The sequence below is a fragment of the Schistocerca cancellata genome, chromosome 1 (genome assembly GCF_023864275.1).
Source record: "Schistocerca cancellata isolate TAMUIC-IGC-003103 chromosome 1, iqSchCanc2.1, whole genome shotgun sequence".
Taxonomy (NCBI): domain Eukaryota; kingdom Metazoa; phylum Arthropoda; class Insecta; order Orthoptera; family Acrididae; genus Schistocerca; species Schistocerca cancellata.
Genome location: NC_064626.1, coordinates 710,818,500 through 710,844,589, shown reverse-complemented (window position 1 = coordinate 710,844,589; position 26,090 = coordinate 710,818,500). Strand labels below are relative to the sequence as shown.

General features: G+C 44.1%; 1 protein-coding gene across 2 annotated transcripts in view; it reads left to right on the top strand.

Moving 5' to 3' along the window:
• Positions 1 to 26,090, top strand: part of LOC126184823 (proton-coupled amino acid transporter-like protein pathetic) — a 359,869-nt gene that overhangs the window by 195,988 nt on the left and 137,791 nt on the right. For both annotated transcript variants that reach the window (XM_049927406.1, XM_049927416.1), the window contains exon 3: positions 857 to 951. In XM_049927406.1, coding sequence (XP_049783363.1) covers positions 857 to 951 — 95 coding nt within the window. The remainder of the gene's footprint in view (positions 1 to 856; positions 952 to 26,090) is intronic.

The window sequence follows — 26,090 nt, the reverse complement described above, 5'->3', positions numbered from 1 at the left end:
TCCAGGAATACTCTCCTGAGTTCAAACAATTCCGCTGGCCAGCAGCAGGATTCATGGTGTCAGTTCCATTCAGCACCACTTTAGACATTAGTCGACTCCATGCCACGTCGTGTTCAGTACGTTGTGCCGTTTCCGTCTTAATTAGCATTGACGTTAGCCAATCAGATCCTTGCGCGAGAAAATTACAGCGACCCGCCAGATACAATTAGTGTTTGCTATTCTCGTAGCGTAGACGATAGTGCACAAGACTGCTCGTCTTTGGCCCGACCGTTACTACCGTCCCATTCCAATTTTGTATCGCTCTCTTGTTCGGTTTTAGGAAACCAAAGGCGGGTCGCTTGAATTTGCGCGCGCAATGGCGTGATTTGCTGACTTTAGTGCTTATTCACTCGGAAACGGCACAACGTATCGAATTCTTTCTTAACAATTACTTCTTAGCACAACCCTCCCTGCAACACCCTTACAAGCTTCTTAGACTCTCTGTGACAACGATGTATGGAAAATCTTAATTGGCGGACGCTTGACGACATGCGTCGTTTATTCCGTGAAAGCCTACTTACAAATTTCAGGAAGCAGTATTACGTCAGGACGCTTCAGATACTCTTCAGCTCACTAAGTATCTGTCTAGTAGGTGCCGCATAGACAAGATTAAACTATACAGCGCTCACAGGGGCATTGAAGCAGTCATTCCCTCATACACAATTGCAACGGTGAAAAACCCCAACAGGTTGTAGCGGTAAATACTGTCTCCTTTACAGCTGTTTGCCTAGTATATACGTAGATGTGCATAAAATGATAAATTCCTATGTTTTTTATATATTGGTGATAAAATGGTGTCCCACCACTCTCTTTGCAGGGCATAGTGGCCAACAACCACACTTCCGCCATGGAGATGGAAGAGTTCCTGCCGAAGGACGGCTCCGACATGAAGGACAACGCGTACACCGGCAAGTGAGTACACCTGCCACCGTGATACCGTGTTCGCCTTTTCCGCCTCGCCTCATTCCTGCTGGTTGCAAAGTCTCTTCACAAGTCCAGAAAATGCCACATATCCCTCAATGTTCAGCTCTTTTCCCACAATTAACTCAGAAGGAACGCAATCGTCTCGGTATTTCTCGAATCCGAGGTTTAAGATATTCTTATCTTACACGCAACGTCATTCTTTTAGCTTTGTTCAAAACTCTTGCATTGTTGTGTAAACTAAGAAAGAGCATCATGTAGCAAAGAGCATAGCAAGTACACCCTGTTTCGGTTAATCACGTACAGTACCAGGGTCAAAAATTGTCCCACCTAATATACTGAGAGAAGATGCTGCCGAAGTAGAAACGTCATAAGAGACGACAAAGACAACTCATTCATAAGAATGATCAGCAAATAGATAAACCTAAACTTTGTTCATTCTGCAGCTTATTAAGAAGAATACGTCTGTCAGGAAATTGATAAGCTACAGGGATTTAGAAATGAGTAACTGAGAGACAGTACCCTATCATTCGACTAAAGGAAATGTTACCTCCAGGACACAATCTGCTTTTTTCCATATAGAAACTTTATGTTGTTATGAAGGATGTCGAAGCACAGGAAGAGGAATCGTATTGTGACAGAAATGAAACTGACAAGAGAGATGTAGATGGCTCCTACATTGAGATTTTCAACAATAAAGGATGTAAACATCTCTGTCAGTATCAGCATGATTTCTCCGGTTCCTCATCTGATTGAGTAAATGAAATTCAATAATGTGCTTAGCACTTAGTCTGTTCAGGAGCCGGCGCTGGGTTTCTGTGAATCATTACTTTCGAAAATGTTGCATGTGAGACAACCTGTAATGAAAATGAAAATATTAAAAATGCGCCAACACACTAAAAGTCAGAAGGATGGTCAGTTGTATGCTGTACGGTTTAGTAATAACTAAGCGTCACAAATTTAACAAGAGCTGGAAGCACAATCTGGAACGGGAAACGTGTAATGGTTGATGTGTATGAAATACTTACTAGCGTAGGTACAGAAACTTATGGACGATTTACTGCGTTTCCTTTTTCTTACCATTGGTTACTGGAGTGCACAAGGCAGAAGGGAAACTGCTTTTAAGAATACATTTTGGTAATGCCGATGCCATTACCGGAATAGTAATACAGTCAGTGGTAACTGAATCAGATATAGCTACTGTACTGAGTCACGGTGAACGAAGTTGTTCGACCTGTCTCGGCGTGACAGTAGGGTCCATTTCTGGCTGTCAGGGCATGGGACACGCTATCTCTGAGCTCCTGCAAAAAATGGTTCAAATGGCTCTGAGCACTATGGGACTTAACTTCTGAGGTCATCAGTCCCCTAGAACTTAGAACTACTGAAACCTAACTAACCTAAGGACATCTCACACATCCATGCCCGAGGCAGGATTCGAACCTGCGACCGTAGCGGTCGCGCGGCTCCATACTGTAGCGCCTAGAACCGGCCGGCTGAGCTCTTGCAGACACTGGCTCTTCTACCATTACGAAGGAACCGTGGTCCTTACAGTTATTTTGGCATTAAGCAAATACGTCTACTGTCGTTATTGCGGCTAAATTGCTATGGACGTGATTTGATACTTTCCGTCCGAAGCTCGTAGAATCTACGGATAGGTAGGTAGGTAATCAGCCATTACACGGACGCCACACATAGATTCTGCAAGCGATGGGATATCAGCGTGTTGCGACTGCTTGGGATAGTCGTTGACGACCACAATTTTTCATAGCTATCAACGTCCGTATAAAGTGGTAGTAGACTTCAGTGTGCAACAGACTTACGGGGAACAACCGTAAAAACCATTTACAGTAGGTGAACGTTTTAACGACGGACCAAGATACACTTTTTTCGTTTATGTACACTTTATCCCGTTTAAGAGGGCATATTTTTCTTTTGATATCTAGTCATTAATTTTTGAAGACATTACCACTACATAAACGTAACATCTGGTTAGCTCTGTGATAACGCCAAGGACCATCTTATGCCGACTGAGTTGTCGCTTCGTCTTTCGACAAATCTTCTGAACCGCAGCCATTACATCTTTGTCCAGATTGTTGCATTGGCTCCACGGTTGTTCACACAAGTCTCGGATTGCCTGTAATAGGTATCTTAACCGACCCACTCCTATCAATACAAATCCTGTAAAATGTATAATATTATTTTTGTTCCATCAATCTTCTGATTTCGGTGATGCGGCCCGCCACAAATTTCTCCCCTGTGCCGACCTCTTCACCTCACAGTAGCGCTTGCGAACATTATCCTCAATTATTTGCAGCATATTTTCCAATATCTCTTTTTCCTAACTGTTATTACCCTTGATAGCTCTCTCAAGTACCATGGAAGTTATTCGTTCATGTCCTGTCATCTTGTCCATTACTCTGGTCAGTGTTTTTCATATGTTCCCGTATTTGTCGATTCTGAAAAAACTCGTCATTTTTTATCTTATCAGTCCAACTAATTTTTAACATCTTTCTACAGCGCCACATCTCAAACACTTCGATTCTTTTCTTTTCCGGTTTCCCCACAGTCCATGATACTCTACCATATAATTTTTCGCTCAAAATGTACCTTCTCAGAATTTCTTCCTCAAATTAGGGCTTATGCTTAATACTAGTAGACTTCTTTTGGCTAGTAATGCTCCCATCGCCTGTGCTGGCATGCTTTTAATATGCTCCTTGCTTCGTATGTCACGTGTTTTTGCTTCCAAGGTAGCACAATTCCTTAAGTCCATCCACTTCGTGGTCATCAGTTTTGATGTTAAATTTACTGCTAATGTCATTTCTGCTACTCTTGATTACTCTCGTCTTTTGTCGGTTTACTTTCAATACATATTCAGTACACATTATACCGTTCACTCCATTCAACAGGACCTGTAATAATTCTTCCCTTTCACTGACAAAAGCAATGTCGTCAGAGTATCTTATCGTTGACATCTTTTCACCCTGAATTTTACTCACACTCCTGAACATTTCTTTTATATCCGTTATTGCTTCTCCGTGGTGTATAATGAACAGCAGGAGCGAAAGACTGCATCCCTGTATTATACTCTTCCTAATTTGAGGACTTTCTTCTTGGTCTTACTTTCTTATTTTTCCATCCTGTTTCTTGTACATATTGTATATTACCCGTCTTTCCTTGTACGTTACATGAACTTTCTTGATAATTTCGAATGTCTTGCGTCATTTTAAAGTTATTTGAAATTAAATAACTGTGAGTTACGCTTCTTTGGAAAGCGTATTCTAAGTCTTTTTGTTTTCTCTGCAGCACCTACCATCTTGGGTCATATTAAACACAGTTTTAATACAATTGGATCTCTAATCGGTAAACAGTGTATGAACATAGGTGTCAACTATTATCTGAAAATGTTTCACTCAGTCTACAAGTCTGTGAGTTAGACGGTCTATTCATGTCAGAGAAAAGTTTGAGGTCGTCTGAGAGCTGTTTCTAGATGTGAATCTTAAGCTCGTGGCGTATATTCCGAACGTAACCCTTCTAAACAACCGAGTCCCACAGTCCAAGTAAAGATAAAGAAATAGACATAGATATGATTTGTTCACTTTGCGGGACTTAGGTTGCAGATCATGTTTCTGAACAAAATTCACAGTTCCATATATTTCATGCGATCAAGTTCAGAACAAATCTTCAGTTTGTTCACTTTTATACATCTTCCAAACTTTACAAAATGTGTTACATAATTGCATTGAGTAAAGGTCCCAGGCTTGCCTCCCTACTTCCGCCCAATATCGTCACTTGAAACAGACTCCCTTACGACTACTACCTCTCTCTACGCACGATCTTCTGAGTTACCAAAGCATACAACGGTACTGCGTTTCAACAAGTCACAGACTTTCATTAATTTCGATATATTCTAACGGAAATAATATTTACTTAGAAAATAATATTTAACTCATGAGCATATTTTGTAAAATATAGTTTGTTAGGCAATTTTTAAATATAATTTTATATAACGGATTTTTAATAACTTATGTTTGCTGAAGATAAGTTTAGTTGCAGATATATTGTACAGAAAGCAAGACAGTTTACATAAGATAATTAATGTTTTGAGATAAAAAGCGAAAATATGAAGGAACAGAATATCAAAAAATGTAACGAAAAAATAAAAATAAAATTTCAAATACAGTTCCCCAAACATGAAAATGGATCCGCAAACAAACGCAGAGAAAATATGTTTTGTAAATGCTAAAAAAAATCGCAAGGGTAATTGTTGTATCGGGATGTTCATTAGACACAGTTGCATAGTTGCCCACTATTGCGCAGGGGGTACGAAAGTACAGATCCATTTTAGCTTACATACTGTAAAATTTCGTTTCGAACGGTTCAATTGTGCTCAAAATGTGATCTTCGATGAAAGTGCTCAGCGTGTCCACACGCCGTAGGTAGACACGAAATTGCGTCCTGGCGCGAATACCTCGCAGGCCGCTTAGCTTACTCCTCCGGTGGTAACAGTCTGTAGCAACTCTCAGACAAACCACCAGCTAAAAATAGACTCTGTCTGGCGTCTGAGAAGCGTCAAGGTCCCGTCCTACTCGACGACGGCGTTTGAATTGCAAACACTGACGCAGAGTAGCGTTTCCTCGAACACTTTTTGTTCATTGTGAACAGCAGTACGGCGCTGCAGGTGCAGTAGTTTGCAGGCCGCGTCTCCAGAGCTTTGCGCTCCTACTGACGAATCTGAACTCACGAGCGCCCTCACCCAGGTAGCATTACATACTTTCGCTGTGTCCGGTGTAGACAAGTCGCAGTTCATTTCTTTCCCCACTCAGCTATTGACAGTGTGATTCTCTGGAACGCTTCCTCCACCACTGGCACAGCATAAAAGAGGGAAAGCACCTACAATGGCGCGTTTTTCATCTGGTGTCGAGCCAGTCACTCTTCGTTTGAAATGGGACAGAATATGAAGGGAGATATGGATGAACCCGAATATAAACTTCGTTTCCATCCAGAGTAAACGTCGTTCAGAGCTTAAAATCTCATCAATAGCGGTATCATACGTTCAACTGGGATAGGATTTTACCGAGTAAGGTGGATCAATGGATAAGGCAATGGAAATGTATTTTTTAGCAGTGGTGGCAGGCTCTCTAGGGGTCGCACATTACTCATGGTATTCCTGATATTTCAGACGTTCATAGTGGTCGGAAGTAAAGAGATACTGTTCTTCTTTTATGTGACTTTAGGCTTTCCCGGCGTAAACTATTGATGAAGGTTTCTCGGGTCTCCAGCCGGGTCTCTTTGCCAGAAGATGGGTAGTATGACACTTCCCGAAACGTCACGAGATATCAACGCTACCACCCGGCTGGAGACCCGAGAAGCCTTCATCAATGTTCTTCTTTTGTTCTTCCGTCGAGTAGCCAGCTTACATGGGTTGGTTCAAATGGCTCTGAGCACTACGGGACTTAACTGCTGTGGTCATCAGTTCCCTAGAACTTAGAACTACTTAAACCTAACTAACCTAAGGACATCACACACATCCATGCCCGAGGCAGGATTCGAATCTGCGACCGTAGCGGTCGCGCAGTTACAGACTGTAGCGCCTAGAACCGCTCGCCCACTCCGGCCGGCGCTTACATGGGAACTCTCGTTTTACTTGGCGTGACTTTATTTCTTGGCCAAAGAGACTTGGCCTTCAGAGGTTCATTTCAGAAAACTGCGGAACCAAATAATGGAAATTTCCTCCGAATATTAGAGCTCTCGAGTCACTGTGATCCCGAGTCACTGTGATCCAGTTCTCGCAAAATAAATTAGCAAGGTCAGAGACGGACAAGATGCTGGAAATCTTTTAGTAGTACGTTATGATGCTGTCGACTGATACTCAGGATGGATTTATTTCTAGTTGTGGCAATCTGCAGATTGCGTAGTAGAAATAAAGCTACTAGCATAAATATCCAATAGCTCCAAGTGATGTATGTAAACATGTGTATGCATACATACACTTCATTTTCAAATGCACTATAAAACTAGAAACCATAGACATATCGGAAATAAACAACACATAATAAAATGGCTCTGAGCACTATGGGACTTAACTGCTGCGGTCATCAGTCCCCTAGAACTTAGAACTACTTAAACCTAACTAACCTAAGGACGGCACACAACACCCAGCCATCACGAGGCAGAGAAAATCCCTGACCCCGCCGGGAATCGAACCCGGGAACCCGGGCGTGGGAAGCGAGAACGCTACCACACGACCACGAGATGCGGGCAAACAACACATAATACCTCAGCTCAATGATACATGTTATAAGCTCCCTTCTCCTTTGGAGATTATATGGGTTAATTAATGATTATTATGTTAAAATCCTCTTGTTGTAGTTGACCGTGTATATCGAGACTTCGTTCATTATTAAATGCAATGGTGTGGTACTAACTGAAGGAGAAGCGTTAGGAACTGGTAAAATTTAATTAATTTCCTTTATCACACAGCTCAAACTTAAACACACTATTATTCAAACTGTGTGCAACTGCTATTAAACATAGAGATAAATCCTTCGCTACGCAATCGCCTTTGGCTCACGCAGCCTACACTTTCCACGGCCTCTGAACAACTGCCTCTGCTTGCGACTCTGCGCCACTGGGCTTTGTCGCCTTCCAAAGAACAACCACTTACAGATGCTACACACCAGTACCCTCACAATGTCGCAACTGTGTACTGTATGCAAACCGTTGTGAAAAATATTTGACAATAATCGCTTATTTTACAAATGTTTTGTACCAAAATTTTCTCTAAAGGTTAACATGTAACAATTCTGCAGAAGGAAAATAAACAAATAAACACATTGAAGATCGTACAAAAAGTGCTGAAACCTCTCTGGATGAAAACAAAACGACAACGGTGTCTTGCGTAAGGCGGAATTTCTCTCCAATTATCTTAGCAAGCACGGAAATAAGAAGAACTGGATCATTCGTAAGATTCAAAACAGAAAAGCGGTAAGTGCCCAATTCGGCAAGTCCATGGGGTGGAAACAGGTGACACACGGCAAAGAAAAGTTCGCCTTCGGAAGCAAACCGCCAGTGAGCTAGCGCGCCGCCACTAATGAGGTCGACGTCGACGCGACGTGGATTCAGAGCTTCCTGTTTTGGCCCGCGGTGACTCAGCGCGCCCCCGTGGCTCACACCGCGCACGTGAGCCAGGAGAGCACCGTCTGTCTGTTCGTGGCGTTGGGGTCGCCTGGCAGGGCGCACTGCCACCGGTAGGCATTCGCGCCCGGCGAATCTCGCCAACACGTCCACGGGACTCTGCCCGACGTCTGCGTCGTTCGTCCGTTCCACAACAGTGCGATTCGAAGCAGTTGCCACTTGACAGCTGACGGGATGGTCTGCCTCCGCCGCCGGAACACCAAAGGCAGCCTTTACCGGGCGCAGGAATTTCGCCTACTTAAAAAAACCCAGCGCTTCTCTCGCCACATTCAAAATGAAGAACAAATTTTTGACGTATGTAGAGCCACGATAAAGATTTACAATATTTGCGAATTTCAAAATTTTACTGATTTTTGTAGTGGATTGAGATTTAGAACTTCCTTCTTGTACAACTTTTACACTCCATCCAAACTTGTCTCGGAAGTCCCAACGACCGACCGTCGTGTCATCCTCGGCTTATAACTGTCACTGCGTGCGGGTATCGGGGGGCAGGTGGTCAGTGCACCGCTCTCCCGGCCGTTGAGCCGGCCTGTGCGACCGAGCGGTTTTAGGCGTTTCAGTCTGGAACCGCGTGACCGCTACGGTCGCAGGTTCGAATCCTGCCTTGGGCATGGATGTGTGTGATGTCCTTAGGTTAGTTAGGTTTAAGTGGTTCTAAGTTCTAGGGGACTGATGACCTCTGAAGTTAAGTCCCATAGTGCTCAGAGCCATTTGAACCCGGCCGTTGTCAGTTTTCCGAATCAGAGTCGCTACTTCTCAGTCACGTAGCTCCTCAGATGACCTCACGAGGACTGAGTGCACCCCGCTTGCCAACAGCGCTCTGCAAAACTGGACGGTCCCCTATCCAAGTGCTAGCCAAGCCCGACAGTGCTTAACTTCCGTGATCTGACGGGAACCGGCATTATCACTACGCTATAATACCTAAGAGAGTACCAGTTGAAGATATCGCGAATATAGAAGCAGGTATACGGAATCTCCCCAAGGAAACTGCAAATGCAATTCGAATCGAAATCACCAGGGTCTTATGCCACAGTAAACCCTTGGAAAGTAATTTAACAAAAGGCGAGAGGAAGGCTGCCAGAGATTTAAATGCAGATGAAAAGATAGTGGTTATTCCTGCTCATAAAGGGAATGCTACCGTTTTGTGAAGACAGAGGATTATCGAAGCAAAATTGATCCTTTTAACGCAGGACAGTACAAAAAACTTACGAAGGATCCTAGAGGCAGCATACTGAGGAAAACAAGTAATCTGATTAAGTCATCTACCTCTATTCAAAAATAAGATACAAGAGCTTTTTTGAAGAGTGAAGCTATGTATCCTAGACTGTATTGTGTACCCAAAATTTATAAAATAGATTTTCCTTCGAGACCCATAGTGCCATCAGTTCTCCCACGTACGAAATAGCAAGATATCTAGCAACTCGTTTATAACCATATGCTGAGAAAACTGACTCATATATAAAAGACTCGCGTCATTTTATTGAGAAACATGAAGGAGTAATTCTGGCTCCTGAGGATATTTTGTAAGTTTTGACCTAGTGTCCTTATTCACTTTGATTTCAGTTAACGAAGCCATGATTTTCATAACGGATATTTTTCCAGGAGATTTGACTGCTCTTTTTAGACATTGCCTTACTTCGAGTCAGTTCCAGTGGGATGATGAATTTTATGAGCAACTTGACGGTGTAGCAATGGATAACTCATTAGGTCATGCGATCGCTAATTTCTGTATGGAGAAATTCGAACAATCGGTTCTGGACAAAGCAAATAAGGAACCATCTCGCTGGTATCGATTTGCAGATTTGTGGTTTGGTCCCATGGTAGAAAGGCTCTGGACGAATTCTTTGATCATCTAAATAAAATTAATCCAAAAATTGAGTTCACCTTGGAAATGGAAAATGATAATAGAATATCTTTCTTGGATGTTTTAGTTATGAGACGGTCCAATGGAAGTTTGGAACATAAAGTTTTTCGGAAAGTGACACATACCAACAGATATTTGCATAAAAACTCCAATCACCATCCACAACAAAAGAGAGGTTTCATTAAAAGTCTTGTCGATAAAGTCGAACGGATATGCACATCGGTACACCTGAACGCTGAAATAAAATATTTGAAGCAGGCCTTCGAGAAAAATGGCTACTCAGGAAAGAGGTAAAGAGAATTTTGCGACCTAGGAACAGAATACCGAAGGACAAAGATGAACCATAACGACGGAAAAAAAGTAACGGATCAGATCGGTAAGATTTTACAGAAACGTGACATCAGACCGGTCTTTAGGCCAACAAGGAAAATAAGTAAAGTACTTCGATCTGTGAAGAATAAACGCCCTCCTCTGTCGGCATGTGGTGTGTACAAAATTCCGTGTATGTGTGGTGAAGTTTATATTGGAACTACCAAGAGAAGCGTGAATACGCGGCCAAAAGAGCACAAAAGTCTTTGCCGGCTAGGAAAAATAGAGAAATCAGCTGTAGCATAGCATGCTCTTCAGTCAGAAAACCACAAAATGACGTTTTCTGAAACAGAAATTTTATCTACAGCGTCAAATTATTATCCACGTCCATGTAGAGAAGCCATTGAAATTTATAAGCATCAGGATAATTTTAATAGAAAAGAGGAGACAATGAAACTTAGCGACAAATGGACAGTAGCTCTTCAAAATCGCTAGACAATTTTATCTTTGACAAGATGACAATCGATAGTTAAGTTTTATCTTTGACAAGGATTATCTCTGCTCATCACGTGTTACTTCGACCACGTCCCCTTTCCTACAGTAAATATGTTGCTCTCGTACGTCCGACCAGTCAGTCGGCAAGACTCAGCGGAGGAGCGCCTCTGAAGATGTCCAGCGCAGTCCTGTACGAAACGTCAGAGACAGAAGAGTTTCTTGGACCATTACCTCGCATTCCGAAAAGTTTACCGGCAGATATGTCATCCTGTCGTGAAAGTCTTCATTCTGTGAACATCACTATTACTGCTGTTTTGGTAAAATAACTTTACGAGTAAACCCCTGCTCACCTTGTCCAGAACTGGCTACACGACCACCGTTGCGTTGTTCTTCGGAGCGTTGCTGGGCAAGAACAATATGTACCGTGTTGATGTGCCGGGAAAATAATTTCCATTGATTTTGGAAAACGGTGGATACATTCGATAATAGTGCGATAAAATGAATTCGAACAATAATAATGATGATAGTGATATGGATAAAAGAATAATAATAATAAAGTTAAAACATAAACAGTCATTGGTTTGTAAAAATAAACAGTCAGTAATATGTAAAATTACGAACTCTTGAAGAGCTAACTGGTCACAATGAGAATGCCTTCCACAGTCTGCATAACAACACTGAGCTGTATATGCAAGTTTGTCCGGATGTGCCAGATAGACTTCGATGCTGTACTGTTTATAATGAAAGAAACAGTTTGAATATTGTACTATTTATGATGAAAGAAACAGTTTGAATATAAAAAGAAATGATGTGTACTGTAATTTGTTGCTAGGTCTGTATCGTGCTGAAACGATTAAAAATCAACATAAATTACATAATAAGTGTGTAGTGACTTTTACACCATTTGGAACATCATGAAGGAGGTATGGAACAGACGTCAAATTAGGATGACATGCGTTACGTACTTGCGTATGCAAATAATTACATTTCAGTGTACCCGCACAAAGTGAAGAAAAATCGTGTGGCATGTTTGGCTGGAAGACCCCGGAGGGCAGGTTCGGCCGCTTGAATCGGAAAGGTATTTTCTACCCTTCGCGAAGTGTGAGCGTTATGTGTTTTTTTAAAGCCGGCCGGGGTGGCCGAGCGGTCCTAGGCGCTTCAGTCTGGAACCGTGCGACTGCTACGGTCGCAGGTTCGAATCCTGCCTCGGGCATGGATGTGTGTGATGTCCTTAGGTTAGTTAGGTTTAAGTAGTTCTAAGTTCTAGGGGACTGATGACCTCAGATGTTAAGTCCCAAAGCGCTCAGAGCCATTTGAACCATTTGTTGTTTTAAGTGTAACTGTTAAGTATATGTGACTCTAATGGACGTGTGTGTAGTGTGATTCCGTGTATGTATCGGATAAAGATGGGAGAATGTTTGGGGTCAAACCTAGTGCCCGCACATAGTCTGCTTCTCTCGAATAGCACCAAAGTGCCTGCCGACTTAATGTACTCCTCCGATCGGCGGAATACTATCAACAGCGTCGCATGCCCTCACTTCACATAACACTGGGGAGAGGTTAATAAGTTTATGCAGGATATTTTCGCCACGACTGGTGGTCGTGGACATCACGCAACCACCCCTCCTGTCCCCTCTGCCAGGAAGGTAAAGGGAAATGTGCGGACAGCGCGGCCTATCCGGCAGTCACCCATCAAGTTGGTTGGTTGGTTGGTTTGGGGAAGGAGACCAGACAGCGTGGTCATCGGTCTCATCGGATTAGGGAAGGATGGGGAAGGAAGTCGGCCGTGCCCTTTCAGAGGAACCATCCCGGCATTTGCCTGGAGTGATTTAGGGAAATCACGGAAAACCTAAATCAGGATGGCCGGACGTGGGATTGAACCGTCGTCCTTCCGAATGCGAGTCCAGTGTCTAACCACTGCGCCACCTCGCTCGGTCACCCATCAAGTGTTGACGACGCCTGACAGTGTTTAACTTCGGTGATCTGACGGAAAGCGGTGTATCTACTGCGTCATGGCCGTTGACATCGCACGAAGTTGTTAGAAGTAACGTCATCTATATTCCTTGTATAAGGAAGTCGCATCTGAATGTTGGTTGTTTATGAGAAGATCGTGCTACGCCTCGTGTAAGAAAATGAAACGCTGGCCAGCACGTGTCGGAATTCGGCGGCGCAGAATCATGGCCTATCGCGACTGCGGTTTATCGTTCCGCAATATCACTGTCTGCATTAACCAGGAACCTACAGCTGTCATGTGAATATGGACTCTGTAGGTTCAGAAGCTAACCACGCGACTAGCGCCCAAGAGGACATTTATGTTGACCACTCTGCCGTGCAGGATTCTACAGCCATGTCACGTCCCTCGAGTAAGGAAATGGCTTTTTATGCAGCAAACGGGAAGTACGAGTGTAACATCTGGAGCACCACGCTCTGTCAATCCAACGAGCATTTTCGTGGCTACCCTAGACGCGGAAGCCGATAGAGGTGCGTCGACAGTGGTGCGCCCAACCACAACGCAGTACACCTGAGTGGCATCATGACTTTCCAGACGAGTCCCACTTCTGTGCACAGCATCACGACCTACGTATACGCGTGTGGAGACTCCCAGGAAAACACACATTGCCAGATTGCATTCGTCATCATCATACGTGCCCAGCACCTGGCGTGAGTGTAGGGGCTGCCACTGGGCACACGATACTGACACCTCTTTTTGACACAGTTGGTAATTTGGACAAGAACCGTTACATTTCTGGCGCATTGACGCCGGTGACTGTGCTACATCTTCGAGGTGTCTGTAGCGTTATCTTTCAATAATATAACGAAAGACAGCATGATGCCCGTCCTGCCCTTATCGATATCGATACAGAATATGTCCGACTGTTTCCCTGGCCACCACATTCTCCAGATCCCTCAAACAACTGAAAACATCTGCTGATGGGTTGCCTAGAGCCTGACACGCCACTACTCGCCAGCCATTACCATTGAACAACTCTGGCAAACAATGGAAGCAGCATGGAACGGCGTTCCTGCGTCTGTTGACCAAGATTAGTTCAACTCCACCCCCAGCTTGCTTATGGCCAGGAGTGACATCACTCTGTACTTAATTTTCCTCCTGCCCCCTCTCTCCGTAGCCGGCCACTGTGGCCAAGCGGTTCTAGGCGCTTCAGTCTGGAACCGCGCGACCGCTACGGTCGCAGGTTCGAATCCTGCCTCAGGCATGGATGTATGTGATGTCCTTAGTTTAGTTAGGTTTAAGTAGTTCCAAGTTCTAAGGTACTGATGACCTCAGATCTTAAGTCCCATAATGCTCAGAGCCATTTGAACCATTCGAACCTCTCTCCATCCGAACAGGCCTCGGGAGGCTGCCGCGTTATCCTCAGCCGATAGGCGTCACTGGATGCAGTTATGGAGCGGCATGTGGTCAGCACACCGCTCTCGTGGCCGTTGTTAGTTTTCGTAACAGGAGGCGCTACTTCTCAATCAAGTAGCTCCTCAAGTGATCTCACAAGGGCTGAGTGCATCCCGCTTATTAACAGCACTCGGCAGACCCGGACGTTCACCCATCCTAGTGCTAGGAAAGCTCCGGACGTTTACCCATCCTAGTGCTAGGAAAGCTCGACAGCGCTTAACTTCGGTGATATGATGGGAACCGCTGTTACCACTGCGACAAGGCCATTAGCACAATTTCCTACGCTGTATACCCTCTAATCACCTACAAATTTAATCATGTATTATTCTTACTACAACGTGCAAGTACAATAAGTGATATTCGATACTTGCTATGCTTCCAAGCGTTGTAACTGCAATGGCGAGAGGCGTACTTTGACTCGGGCTTCCAGTGAGACTGAAGCACTCGCAGCGCCACTGTCTCTGTAATTGGCAGAACCTGTCGTTAGTTCCGCCAGCCACGGCCATCTTCTCTGTTTTCTCGGTGGCTGGACCTACTCTTCACAATCACGCCGTGTCATTGTTACACCCACTCGTGTTTTGACTCTAAGGTGGCAGCTCTTTGAACTCGAGCCGACCAAAAATTAGGCCGCAGTACTGTTGTTGCAAGTCCCACAAAATCTAGTGTGAAGTAGCGTTTAAATTTAGATGTCCCATTATACGAGTTTCTAATAGCGAAGTCTGTCGTGGCTAGCTAATGCATACGTGACAGTACGCGGCGTGAAAACAGAGTCCTGCATGCAGACGTGGACTTTGGCTTCTAGTGGAAATACGTCCTTTATCATCCCAGCTTTGAAGCCAAACTCAGTATTAATGGCACGGCGCTAATGAAACTATAGAGGCAGATTTGTGGAACTCTGCAGAGCTTTGTTCTTCCTTTTTGTATATACCACGCAGAGTCCACAACTATGTAATAGTAGCGTACAAATCTTTGAAAAGATTTATACAAATCATTGTGGAAGTGTTACTTTCTATTATTGAGTCGTTCTCCTACTTTCTCTTGTCTTCTTGCTTGTTTCAGATCAGCTCACTGTTCCACTTTCTTAAAAAAAAATATATGTATTTAAAACGATAAGTAAAGGAAAAAACACTTTCATCAGGAGGAAATGACAGGTAACAAACAAGTTTTTTTTACAAAGTGACTAAGCTAATACGACCCCTTATTAAGTTGTGTCTCCTAACTGAAACATCGCGCCGGCCGCTGTGACCGAGCGTTTCAGTCCGAAACCGCGCTGCTGCTACGGTCGCAGGTTCGAATCCTGCCTCGGGCATGAATGTGTGTGATGTCCTTAGGTTAGTTAGGTTTAAGTAGTTCTTAGTCTAGGGGACTGATGACTTCAGATGTTAAGTCCCATAGTGCTTGGAGCCATTTGAACAATTTTTGAAACATCGCATACGGGACTACTTATTACGCAAAGCGTTCAGGAATTCATTGCATATTCGGGCTTACACACATACTATCTCATTGTGTATGACGGAGAGTGCACGTTCTTCCACGTGTGCTAAACGGGGAAACTGTCATCTATATGGTAATGCATTCATACAGCTTCTGTGTTGTTTTTTTTTTTTTTTTTCGTCGTAATCCTTCAACAGTGTATACGCAGCGGTGATTAATCTGTTCTTAGAATTATGTTTTATACGCCCATAGGATTTTGAAATCATACAACGGTAGCCATGACCTCGTTCTTGTAATTTTTCTGTTGGGTATCTCCGCAACACTCAGACAGCGTTTACACAATCCAGAAACTAAACGGGCAGTTATCTGCACGCCTCCAATTTCTTTATTCAATTCGACTTAGACAGACAACCGGTATCTGATAAACGTAAGTTACTTGTTTCCTAGATAGGATATGTCCCTCATCATTTTTTAAATTGACAATAAAGAAGAATTTGTGTTTCCCACTACACGTTTTCATATAATTTTCCAATCTCGTCACTGTACATGGTCACGAAAGGTGTTTCATAATTATAATAGGTCTGCCAATTTGTTATTCATGTTATACGCAGACAAGCGATCAGCTTTCAGTCTACTTAAGCCAATATTGTGCGTTTACTTGTATGTGGGACTGTTTCCAGTCAGTATACGAAGCAGCAAATCACCTAAAATTTCACATTTAACTCTTTCTAGATCCAGTCTCTCTGTAAACGTGCTAGTGGCATTGCAAATAAACTATTCATGCTGAGTATTTACATGATGAACGAATAAAGTTTCGAAAATGATGTAGCAGAACATACCTAATGAAATCAGGCAAACAATTTCGATCAGGAAACGACCCAGTCAAAACTACATATCCATGAGGAACGGGCAACCTGGTTTAGGTCTCCATAGTTTTCTTTAATCATGACAATGAACTAGAGAACTTGAGCACCAAAACCTGCGTTTCTAGCTATTTTGAACATTTTGTGAACAGAGAGTACTGGGTATCGATTTTGTTCTGGGATTACCTCAATACAAAATAGTAAATGTTGTTAAAAAGTGATTATTGTATTACTATTCAATGGGCATTCGTTTATTTGGGACACTTTGCAGCACCGGTAGTTGAGGTTGTGAAACATTACTTTCGGCTGGAATGCCACTCAGAACTGCCTTCACATTCCATTCAATCGATTTAACGTCCTCACAGTGCTTACCCTTAAAGCCAGGGTTGAGTTTGATGCAGAGTATGAAGTCTGCTGGCGCCAAATCAGGCGAATGTTGGGGTTGTTCGATGACTGCTATGTATCTTTTGGCCAAAAATCCGACATACAATAACGCTACTGGTGAGCTGGAAACAATAACAAAGATCCTGGACAGCCTTGCCATCCATGGGATGTTTTGGGTTTCTTCAAACTCATACTGAACTGATACGTCTGTGTCTTCCGTGAAGTAGAATGCGATTTCGGTTTTCAGAGATTTTCTTATTCTGGGGAGGGCCGTGGAGTGTCGCTGCCCTTGCCAGTGGCAAGATATGTCCTTGGAGAAGAAAGTAAGGACACAGAGAGAAATACCTATATACAATTTACGAAATCATGACTAGTGTAACATCGCCACAGCCAAAAACTTCCCATTCTTCATTCCAGCATAGGGATGCAGGAGATGACCAATGCATGTATGGCGCTAGCCAGTACTAGCAACCCCTTGGGCCGCATTACAGGATTCATTTGTCCACTTTCGAGGGTGCTGGAGGCCAGCTGCGGAAACCACAGCTGTAACAAAGATCGTCACGTACATAATGTAAGAATTTTCAAAAGAAAAAAAGTAAAAAATAAATAGAATTATCTGGTGAAGCAAGAGCTAAACCTTATTAGTTGTCATTAAATAAGCGGCTTCCAAAGGAAAGAGACTTCTGCGCTTACATCTACATCTACACTCTGCGAACCACTGTAGAGCGCATGGCAGAGGGTACATTCCACTGTAACGGTTATTAGGGCTTTTTCTCGTTACATTCCCTTCTGTAACGTGAAAAAAATGATTGTTCAAATGTCTCTGCGCGTGCTGTAATTAATCTCATCTTATCCTCTCATTTAAAGTCAGTTCTTGAAACTTGTTTAGCAGACTTTATCGGATTAATTGCCGCCTATTTTTAAGGGTCTGGCACTTCAGTTCTTGCAGAACCTCAGTGAAACTCTTCCGGGGTCAAACAAACCTGTGGCCGTCCATACTGTCCTTCTCTGTATACGTTCAATATCCCCTGTTATTCCTATTTGGTAGGGGTCCCACACACTAACTTGAACAATAGTCTGGATGGTTCGGACGAGCGGTCTGTAAGCAGTCTGCTTTGTAGAATGACTGCATTTCCCTAGTATTCTACCAATAAACCGAAGTCTGCTATCCGCTTTACCCACGACTGAGTCTACGTGAGCGTTCCACGTCATATCCCTACCAGGTGTTACACCCAAGTATTTGTGTGAGCTTACCGATTCCGTCTGTGACTCAATAATACTAAACCTGCGTAGTACACGGCTTCAGTTGCCACAGCAGGCGTCGTCTCGCCAATACGATGATCCACAAGTGACGTACGGGCGAGACTGGAGACAGCTGGCAATGACTGCCCTCCGACCCGCGGCCGTGCTGCGCAGAATTAGAGGTGGTTGCCGCAAGCTGTAATTTTCAGCCACGCTAACGGGGCCGCAACACACGAGGCGAGGACACCGCCTGGCAGCGTCTCGGCATTCGTGCTGGTGACGGGCTCGCGAGCCATGTCCCCCGCGCAAGGAGCCCCGCTCCCTGTCTCCCCACTCCACCACAGCATAACGCCAAAGACAACACGGCTGCTACTGCACTGCCTGCTAACCACATTATTTATTCTGTCGTGACATTCGTCCTACCTGTGAGACGATCGGTTCCTCATCTCCCTTACGGTTTATGATGGCGGATGCTTTGCACTGTCACTTCCCCCTTTTTTCTGACCCAGTTGCGAAAAGTGCGCGGGAAGAACAACTGTTGGCAGACCTCCGTTTGAGCTCGAATGTCTCTGACTTAACAAACCTTCGTGGTCTTTCCGCCGGTTATTCATAGGAGGAAGCAATATATTGATTGACTCTGCTCGCAAAGTATGTTCTTGGTATTTTCCAGTAAACCACGCAGTAATACACAAACCCTCTCTTGTAACACCAGCCACTGGAGTTACGAGGACATTTTATTTTATTTTTTCAGCCACCGATCGGACGCCAAATCCGGTGAAGCTTTGTGCAGATGGGCCGGCCGGTGTGACCGAGCGGTTCTAGGCGCTACAGTCTGGAATCGCGCGACCGCTACGGTCGCAGGTCCGAATCCTGCCTCGGGCATGGATTTGTGTGATGTCCTTAGGTTACGTAGGTTTAAGTAGTTCTAAGTTCTAGGGGACTGATGACCTCAGAAGTTAACTCCCATAGTGCTCAGAGCCATTTGAACTATCTGTGCAGATGTGTTGCGCTGTATTATTAGTAAGTTCGTGTACCACGTTACGTCACGCTTTTCAGTTATGAGCTCACAGTGAGCACATGTAGATGCTTAGAACTAAAGTTGTAAAACTACCGTAGGCAACGGTAGACCGCCAAAAGGCGTGGACTACGGTAGGTTTCCTAGTAGCTTTGCTCAGTTAAGGTCGTACCCGCGTTACCCGTATGTTTAGTGTGTTGCATACCTCAGGCGTTGATTCAAATGGCTCTAAGCACCATGGGATTTAACATCTGAGGACATCAGTCCCCTAGACTTACAACTACTTAAACCTAACTAACCTAAGGACATCACACACATCCAAGCCCGAGGCTGGATTCGAACCTGCGCCCGTAGCAGCAGCGCGGTTCCGGACTGAAGCTCTTAGAACCGCTCGGCCACAGCGGCCGGCACCTCAGGCATTACCTCATAACGGTCGCTTGTTTTACGCATGCGATCAATGTCTCACCAGATTCCGCTAAAAATCAGAAACGGTGAACCGTCTAGAAACTTCGTGAGGAAGTATAAGGGGCCAGGTACGCCACGGAATGCCACGCGGGATTAGCCGAGCGGTCTCGGGCACCACAGTCGTGGACTGTGCGGCTGGTCCCGGCGGAGGTTCGAGTCCTCCCTCGGGCATGGGTGCGTGTGTTTGTCCTTAGGATGATTTAGGTTAAGTCGTGTGTAAGCTTAGGGACTGATGACCTTAGCAGTTAAATCCCATAAGATTTCACACACATTTGAACATAACCCACGGAACAGTTTCGTTCTACATATTTATCCTCCTGTCACTTAAGAATAAACAGTATTTATGGGAAAACTGAAATTGCCAATGTTTCAATTCAGGTTTTATTTCAAAACTGTTGATTTGTAATTTGAAACAATGGGATGTTGTAGTAAAAATAAGGAAAGCATACAGATGTATCATATAGCGCTGGAGAATGCAGTTCCCGCAACAAAAAGGTAAAATAATAAAATTAACGTAAAACAAAAATATGTCAAAAATCGTTTCAATAATTCGTCGGACTTAAATGAAATATTTTTCCGTTATTCATAGACAACTTTCGCTTTTACCAGTAATAACTGGAAACTCTTGCTTTTGATCATGATGAAGAACGTTCTGTTCAGGACAAAATAACAACACTAACTGCTTATATCTTTTTATGTTCGTCCACTTAAACTATAATGGCATCAAAATTAATTTCTTTGGTTACATAAAAGCGCAGAAGTTACGCGATCAACTCATTAACCAATTTTATTACTTACAAAACGCAGTTTGTGTTCCGTAATTATACAAAATACACAATGGAGTAGCACTGAATGATGTGCAAATCTATGTGAAGAAAGAGAGAGAGAGAAGACAAGTTGTCGACTCGCAGTTTCTCTCTAACATATTCCTTTACGTTTCATCCCTACCAATTCTGTCAATCCTACTGGTAATTCTACTATATACTACGTCATTTATGCAGTGTACCAAAACTACCACATAGTATTTTCGGTCGACCGCAACTCTACTTAAGACAGTAAAGTCTCCCACCAAGTGCGCAGTGCCTGCGGAGAGATTTCGCCTGATTATTTACACAAAGCGCTGGCTTCTAAGACACCATTTTGGCACAGACGAGCTGCGGACCAGCATACGGAAGTGGCGAAAACCACAGGCGGCTGCCTTCAACGATGAAGGTATTGGAATGTTGGTACCACGCTACAATAAATGTCGAAGTCGGAGCTGCGACAGTGTTGTGAAGTATTTGGAAGCTGTAGCTAAACGTTGCAAATAACAAAATTTTGATATTCACTGCAGTTTCCATTTCACAACTGATCGGAGATTGAAAAAGAAAATAGCCTTCTGTCACGCTTACTGAACGAATACGTGACGAAACATGGTGTTCAGTCCTTTCTGGTACTGGTCTCAGACTGACGAACAATATTCAGGTATCGGTAGATCGAGGGTCTCCAGCGTGTTTGCCTTTCATGCGATTAGTTCCCGGCCAATTGACTGCCTATATATTTAACTCTATGACAGATCAAACCAAAACAGCGAAGGTTACACTGAATTTTGGCAAGGATTACCGAATGTATTTGAACTGAAACTATCCGAAATTTACGAGTTTCTGTTAATGCATAAACTTTACTGTTACTAAAATGCGATCTGTCTCAGCTGCTACATGCGGTCGTCTTCAGACCTACTGATCAAAAAAAAAAACCGCGCCGTTCATATGCAATGATGACTCCAGCCTCAGCAGCCAAAGTAGCGTCCCATGCCCCTGCGGCGGCCCTTGATTAGGAGATAGCCGTTTCGAGTCCTGGTGACGCACAAAATTTCCTACGGTCGTATTAACCGGTAAGGTAAGGGAAGGAGGTTGTGTTCAGGTTCTAAATACCAGACTCTGCACCAGTGCCCTAGGTTACATTCCACACCTCTCCACAGTGATTCACAGAGTCAAGGTTAATGACACTGTCGATAGTGGTTCAGCGACACTAGCCTCGTCTCCCGGTAAGTCTTCTGTTTATCGTCCGTGCAACTGATAGCTCTATAGCTCTTCGTATACTTCTGCAAAACTGCGTCTAGTTATTTAATAGAATTAACAAAGCCCAGTATAATATTTTTACGCATATGAAGTACGCCGTTAAATATATACTTAATCGGACAGAGCAACGACTAATCCAAAAAAAAAAAAAAATGGCTGGCAGATCACTTTCAAATAACACACTACTGGCCCTTAACATTGCTACACCAAGAAGAAATGCAGATGATAAACGGGTATTCATTGGACAAGTATATTATACTAGAACTGACATGTGATTACATTTTCACGCAATTTGGGTGCATAGATCCTGAGAAATCAGTACCCAGAACATCCACCTCTGGCCGTAATAACGGCCTTGATACGCCTGGGCATTGAGTCAAACAGAGCTTGGATGGCGTGTACAGGTACAGCTCACCCATGCAGCTTCAACACGATACCTCAGTTCATCAAGAGTAGTGACTGGCGTATTGTGACGAGCCAGTTTATCGGCCACCATTGACCAGACGTTTTCAGTTGGTGAGAGATCTCGAGAATGTGCTGGCCAGGGCAGCAGTCGAACATTTCCTGTATCGATAAAGGCCCGTACAGGACCTGAGACATGCGATCGTGCATTATCCTGCTGAAATGTAGGGTTTCGCAGGGATCGAATGAAGGGTAGAAAAAATGGCTCTGAGCACTATGGGACTCAACATCTTAGGTCATAAGTCCCCTAGAACTTAGAACTACTTAAACCTAACTAACCTAAGGACATCACACACACCCATACCCGAAGCAGGATTAGAACCTGCGACCGTAGCAGTCCCGCGGTTCCGGACTGCAGCGCCAGAACCGCACGGCCACCGCGGCCGGCATGAAGGGTAGAGCCACGGGTCGTAACACATCTGAAATGTAACGTCCACTGTTCAAAGTGCCGTCAATGCGAACAAGAGGTGACCGAGAAGTGTAACCAGTGGCACCCCATACCATCACGCTGGATGATAACGCCAGTATGGCGATGACGAATACACGCTTCCAATGTGCGTTCACCGCGATGTCGCCAAACACGGAAGCGACCATCATGATGCTGTAAACAGAAACTGGATTCATCCCAAAAAATGGCGTTTTGTATTTCGTGCACCCACGTTCGACGTTGAGTACACCATCGCAGGCGCTCCTGTCTGTGATGCAGCGTCAAGGGTAACCGCAGGCATGGTCTCCGAGCTGACAGTCCATGCTGCTGCATACGTCATCGAACTGTTCGTACAGATGGTTGTTGTCTTGCAAACGTCCCCATCTGTTGACTCAAGAATCGAGACATGGCTGCACGATCCGTTACAGCCATGCGGATAAGACGCCTTCATCTCGACTGCTAGTGATACGAGGCCGTTGGGATCCAGAACGGCGTTCCGCATTACCCTCCTGAACCCACAGATTCCATATTCTGCTAACAGTCATTGGATCTCGACCAACGCGAGCAGCAATGTCGCGATACGATAAACAGCAATCGCGATAGGCTACAATCCGACCTTTATCAAAGTCGGAAACGTGGTGGTACGCATTTCTCCTCCTTACTCGAGGCATCACAACAACGTTTCACCAGGAAACGCCGGACAACTGCTGTTTGTGTATGAGAAATCGATTGGAAACTTTCCTCATGTCAGCACGTTGTAGGTGTCGCCGCCGGCACCAATCTTGTGTGAATGCTCTGAAAAGCTAATGATTTGCATATCACTGCATCTTCTTCCTGTCGGTTAAATTTGGCGTCTGTAGCACATCATCTTCGTGGTGTAGCAATTTTAATGGCCAGTAGTGTAGATAAAGCAGCTGTTCTCGTAGTTGGACAGGTGAAAGCATGGTTGCGAAACCGGCTTAAAACTTCTTCAGACGAAGTAAGTGCTGCAATTCAGCTCGTAAAAGCAAATTACGTCCAGCGTTCCGCGGAAGTGACACAGCAGCTGACGCAACAACAACGAACGAAATGAGAGGCGCCACTCGCGCCCATATGGCGTGCATCCACACGTCGACGCCAGTGCCTCAGGAATGTCTAAACGCCGTACCACTGATTAGCCACCTGTCTGCGAGCAGGCATCACGGAATATCGAAAACGTTGAACCATACCATTACTGGACTGAGCAAACCCCCAGAAATTTGGGTCATATGCGGCACAAAACTCAGTGTCGCCTTGCTTTATTAGAAGAGATAGGAATCGAAACAGAAAATAGCGAAACACTGTCGTAAAAACGTTGATTTTTATCTTCAAACGTTACTTCACAAAGTAAAATCAAGGAATCATTCAAAAACAACGACCCTGCTAAGATGGATCGTATAGTGGTGTTAAAAAGTAGTTTAAATTGCTATAACTGAATAAGGCGCCAAGGCCAGATGGAATCTATGTCAGTTTCGATACAGAATTTGCGAAAGAAGTAGCTTCGTTTTTGACCGTAATGTACTGCAGATCTCAGGACAGAAACATTTTTCCCGTGACTGAAAATTAGCACAGGTCACACCCATCTATAAAAAAAGCAATTAGAACTGATCCACAGAACTACCGTCCTTATCCTTAACGACTACCTGGAGCAAAATGATAGAACTTCTCATGGGTTCAAACATTATGACCTACATAGAGCAAATAACCTTCTCCATGGAAGTTAACAAGGGTTCCGAAAACATTGATAAAGCGAAACTCGCCTCGCGCACTTCACACATGATATCCTCAGTGATATGGACGAAGGAAACCAGGTTGATTTCGTGTTTCTAGACTCCCCGAAAGTTATTGATTCACTACCGCATCGACACATTCAAAAGAAATAACGCCCCTACTGGACATTTAACCAGGTTTGCAAATGGATCGAGAATTTCCTGACAGGAGCGAAGTAGCATGTTTTTCTGGACGGAAAGTCATCTACGGATACTAAAGTAATGTCTGGTGTGATGTACCTCAGTGGAGTATAATAGGACCATTGCTGTCCATGTTATATATTAATAATTTAGGAGTTACTTGTAATCTCATACTTTTTTCCAGATACACTATCTGATCTGTGGGGAAGGCGAACCAAACACTGTGGTTTGTTGGCAGAACACTCAGAAGATGCAACAGATCTGCTAAAGAGACTGCCTACACTACGCTTGTTCGACCTCTGATAGAGTATTGCTGCGCGGTATGGAAACGTTACAAGACGGGGTTGACGGAAGACATCGAGAAAGTTCAGAGCAGGGCAAATCGTTTTGTATTACCGCAAAATAGAGGGAGTGTCACGGACGTGATATACGAGTTAGGATGGCTATCATTAAGACATAGGAGTTTTTTTTCTGGGGTGATATATCTTCACAGAATTTCAGTCACCAACTTTTTCCTATGAATGCGAAAATATTTTGTTGACTCCCACCTACATGGGGAGAAAGATTTAAGTGTCATGGAAAGATTTAGATGCTCATTTTTCTCCCGTGCTATTCGAGAGTGAAACAGTCGAGAAATGTCCTGAAAGTGTTTGTGTGAACCCTCTGTCAAACAGGTAGTTGCAACAGCCGGACAGCCCTACGTAATGCGGAATTCACTATTAGATGTCACGAGAGGCGGATGAGCCATGATAAAAGTAGGCGTGGAGTCTTGTGTTGTCAATAGATAAGTAGTAACAACATACTGGGTCGCCCAGCGGAGGTCAGTGACCTCGACCGTGGACTAGCCATTGGATGTGACCTGATTGACAAATCCACCACGGACATTACAAATGTTCTAAAGCTGCCAAAGTCGAACGCTGAAGATGACATCGTGAAGCGGAAACGCGAAAGAACAGCCACAACTAAAACATAACCAGGCAAGACTGATGGACAGGGACGGTCGAGTATTGTGTAGGGTGGTTGTAAAAGATCGCCTGAAGCCGTCGGAGGCAATCACTCCTGATATCAGAAAGTGCAACCAGCCGTCCAGCTAGCGTAATGCCTGTGACCAGGAAGTTAAAAAGAATGTGGTACAGTGATCGAGCAGCTCCACAGAAGGTAACACATTTCTGTAGTCAGTGATGAGATGGTCTAAAGAGGACGACAATGGACAGTGGATGAGTGGAAACGAATAATTTGGACTGATGAATCACGCTATACCCTGTCACAGTTCTGTTGCTTTGGGTTGGCAAATGTCTGGATAACCTTACCTGCCATCATGTGTAGTGCCGACACTGAAGTACAGAGGAGGTGGTGTCACAGTACGGCGGTGTTTTTCGTGGTTGGGCTGTGTTATCGTTATTGGCTTAATCAAACATCAAATTCGGGATGATATGAACACAATTTACAGTATCGTGTATTGCGAGGACTTGTGAGACAATTGTCTGTGGACAATAACGTCCCTGAAATGGACTGGCCTGCCCAGAGTCCCGACCTGAAGTCAATGGAACAACTTTTGAATGAGTTATAACGTCCGTTTCGT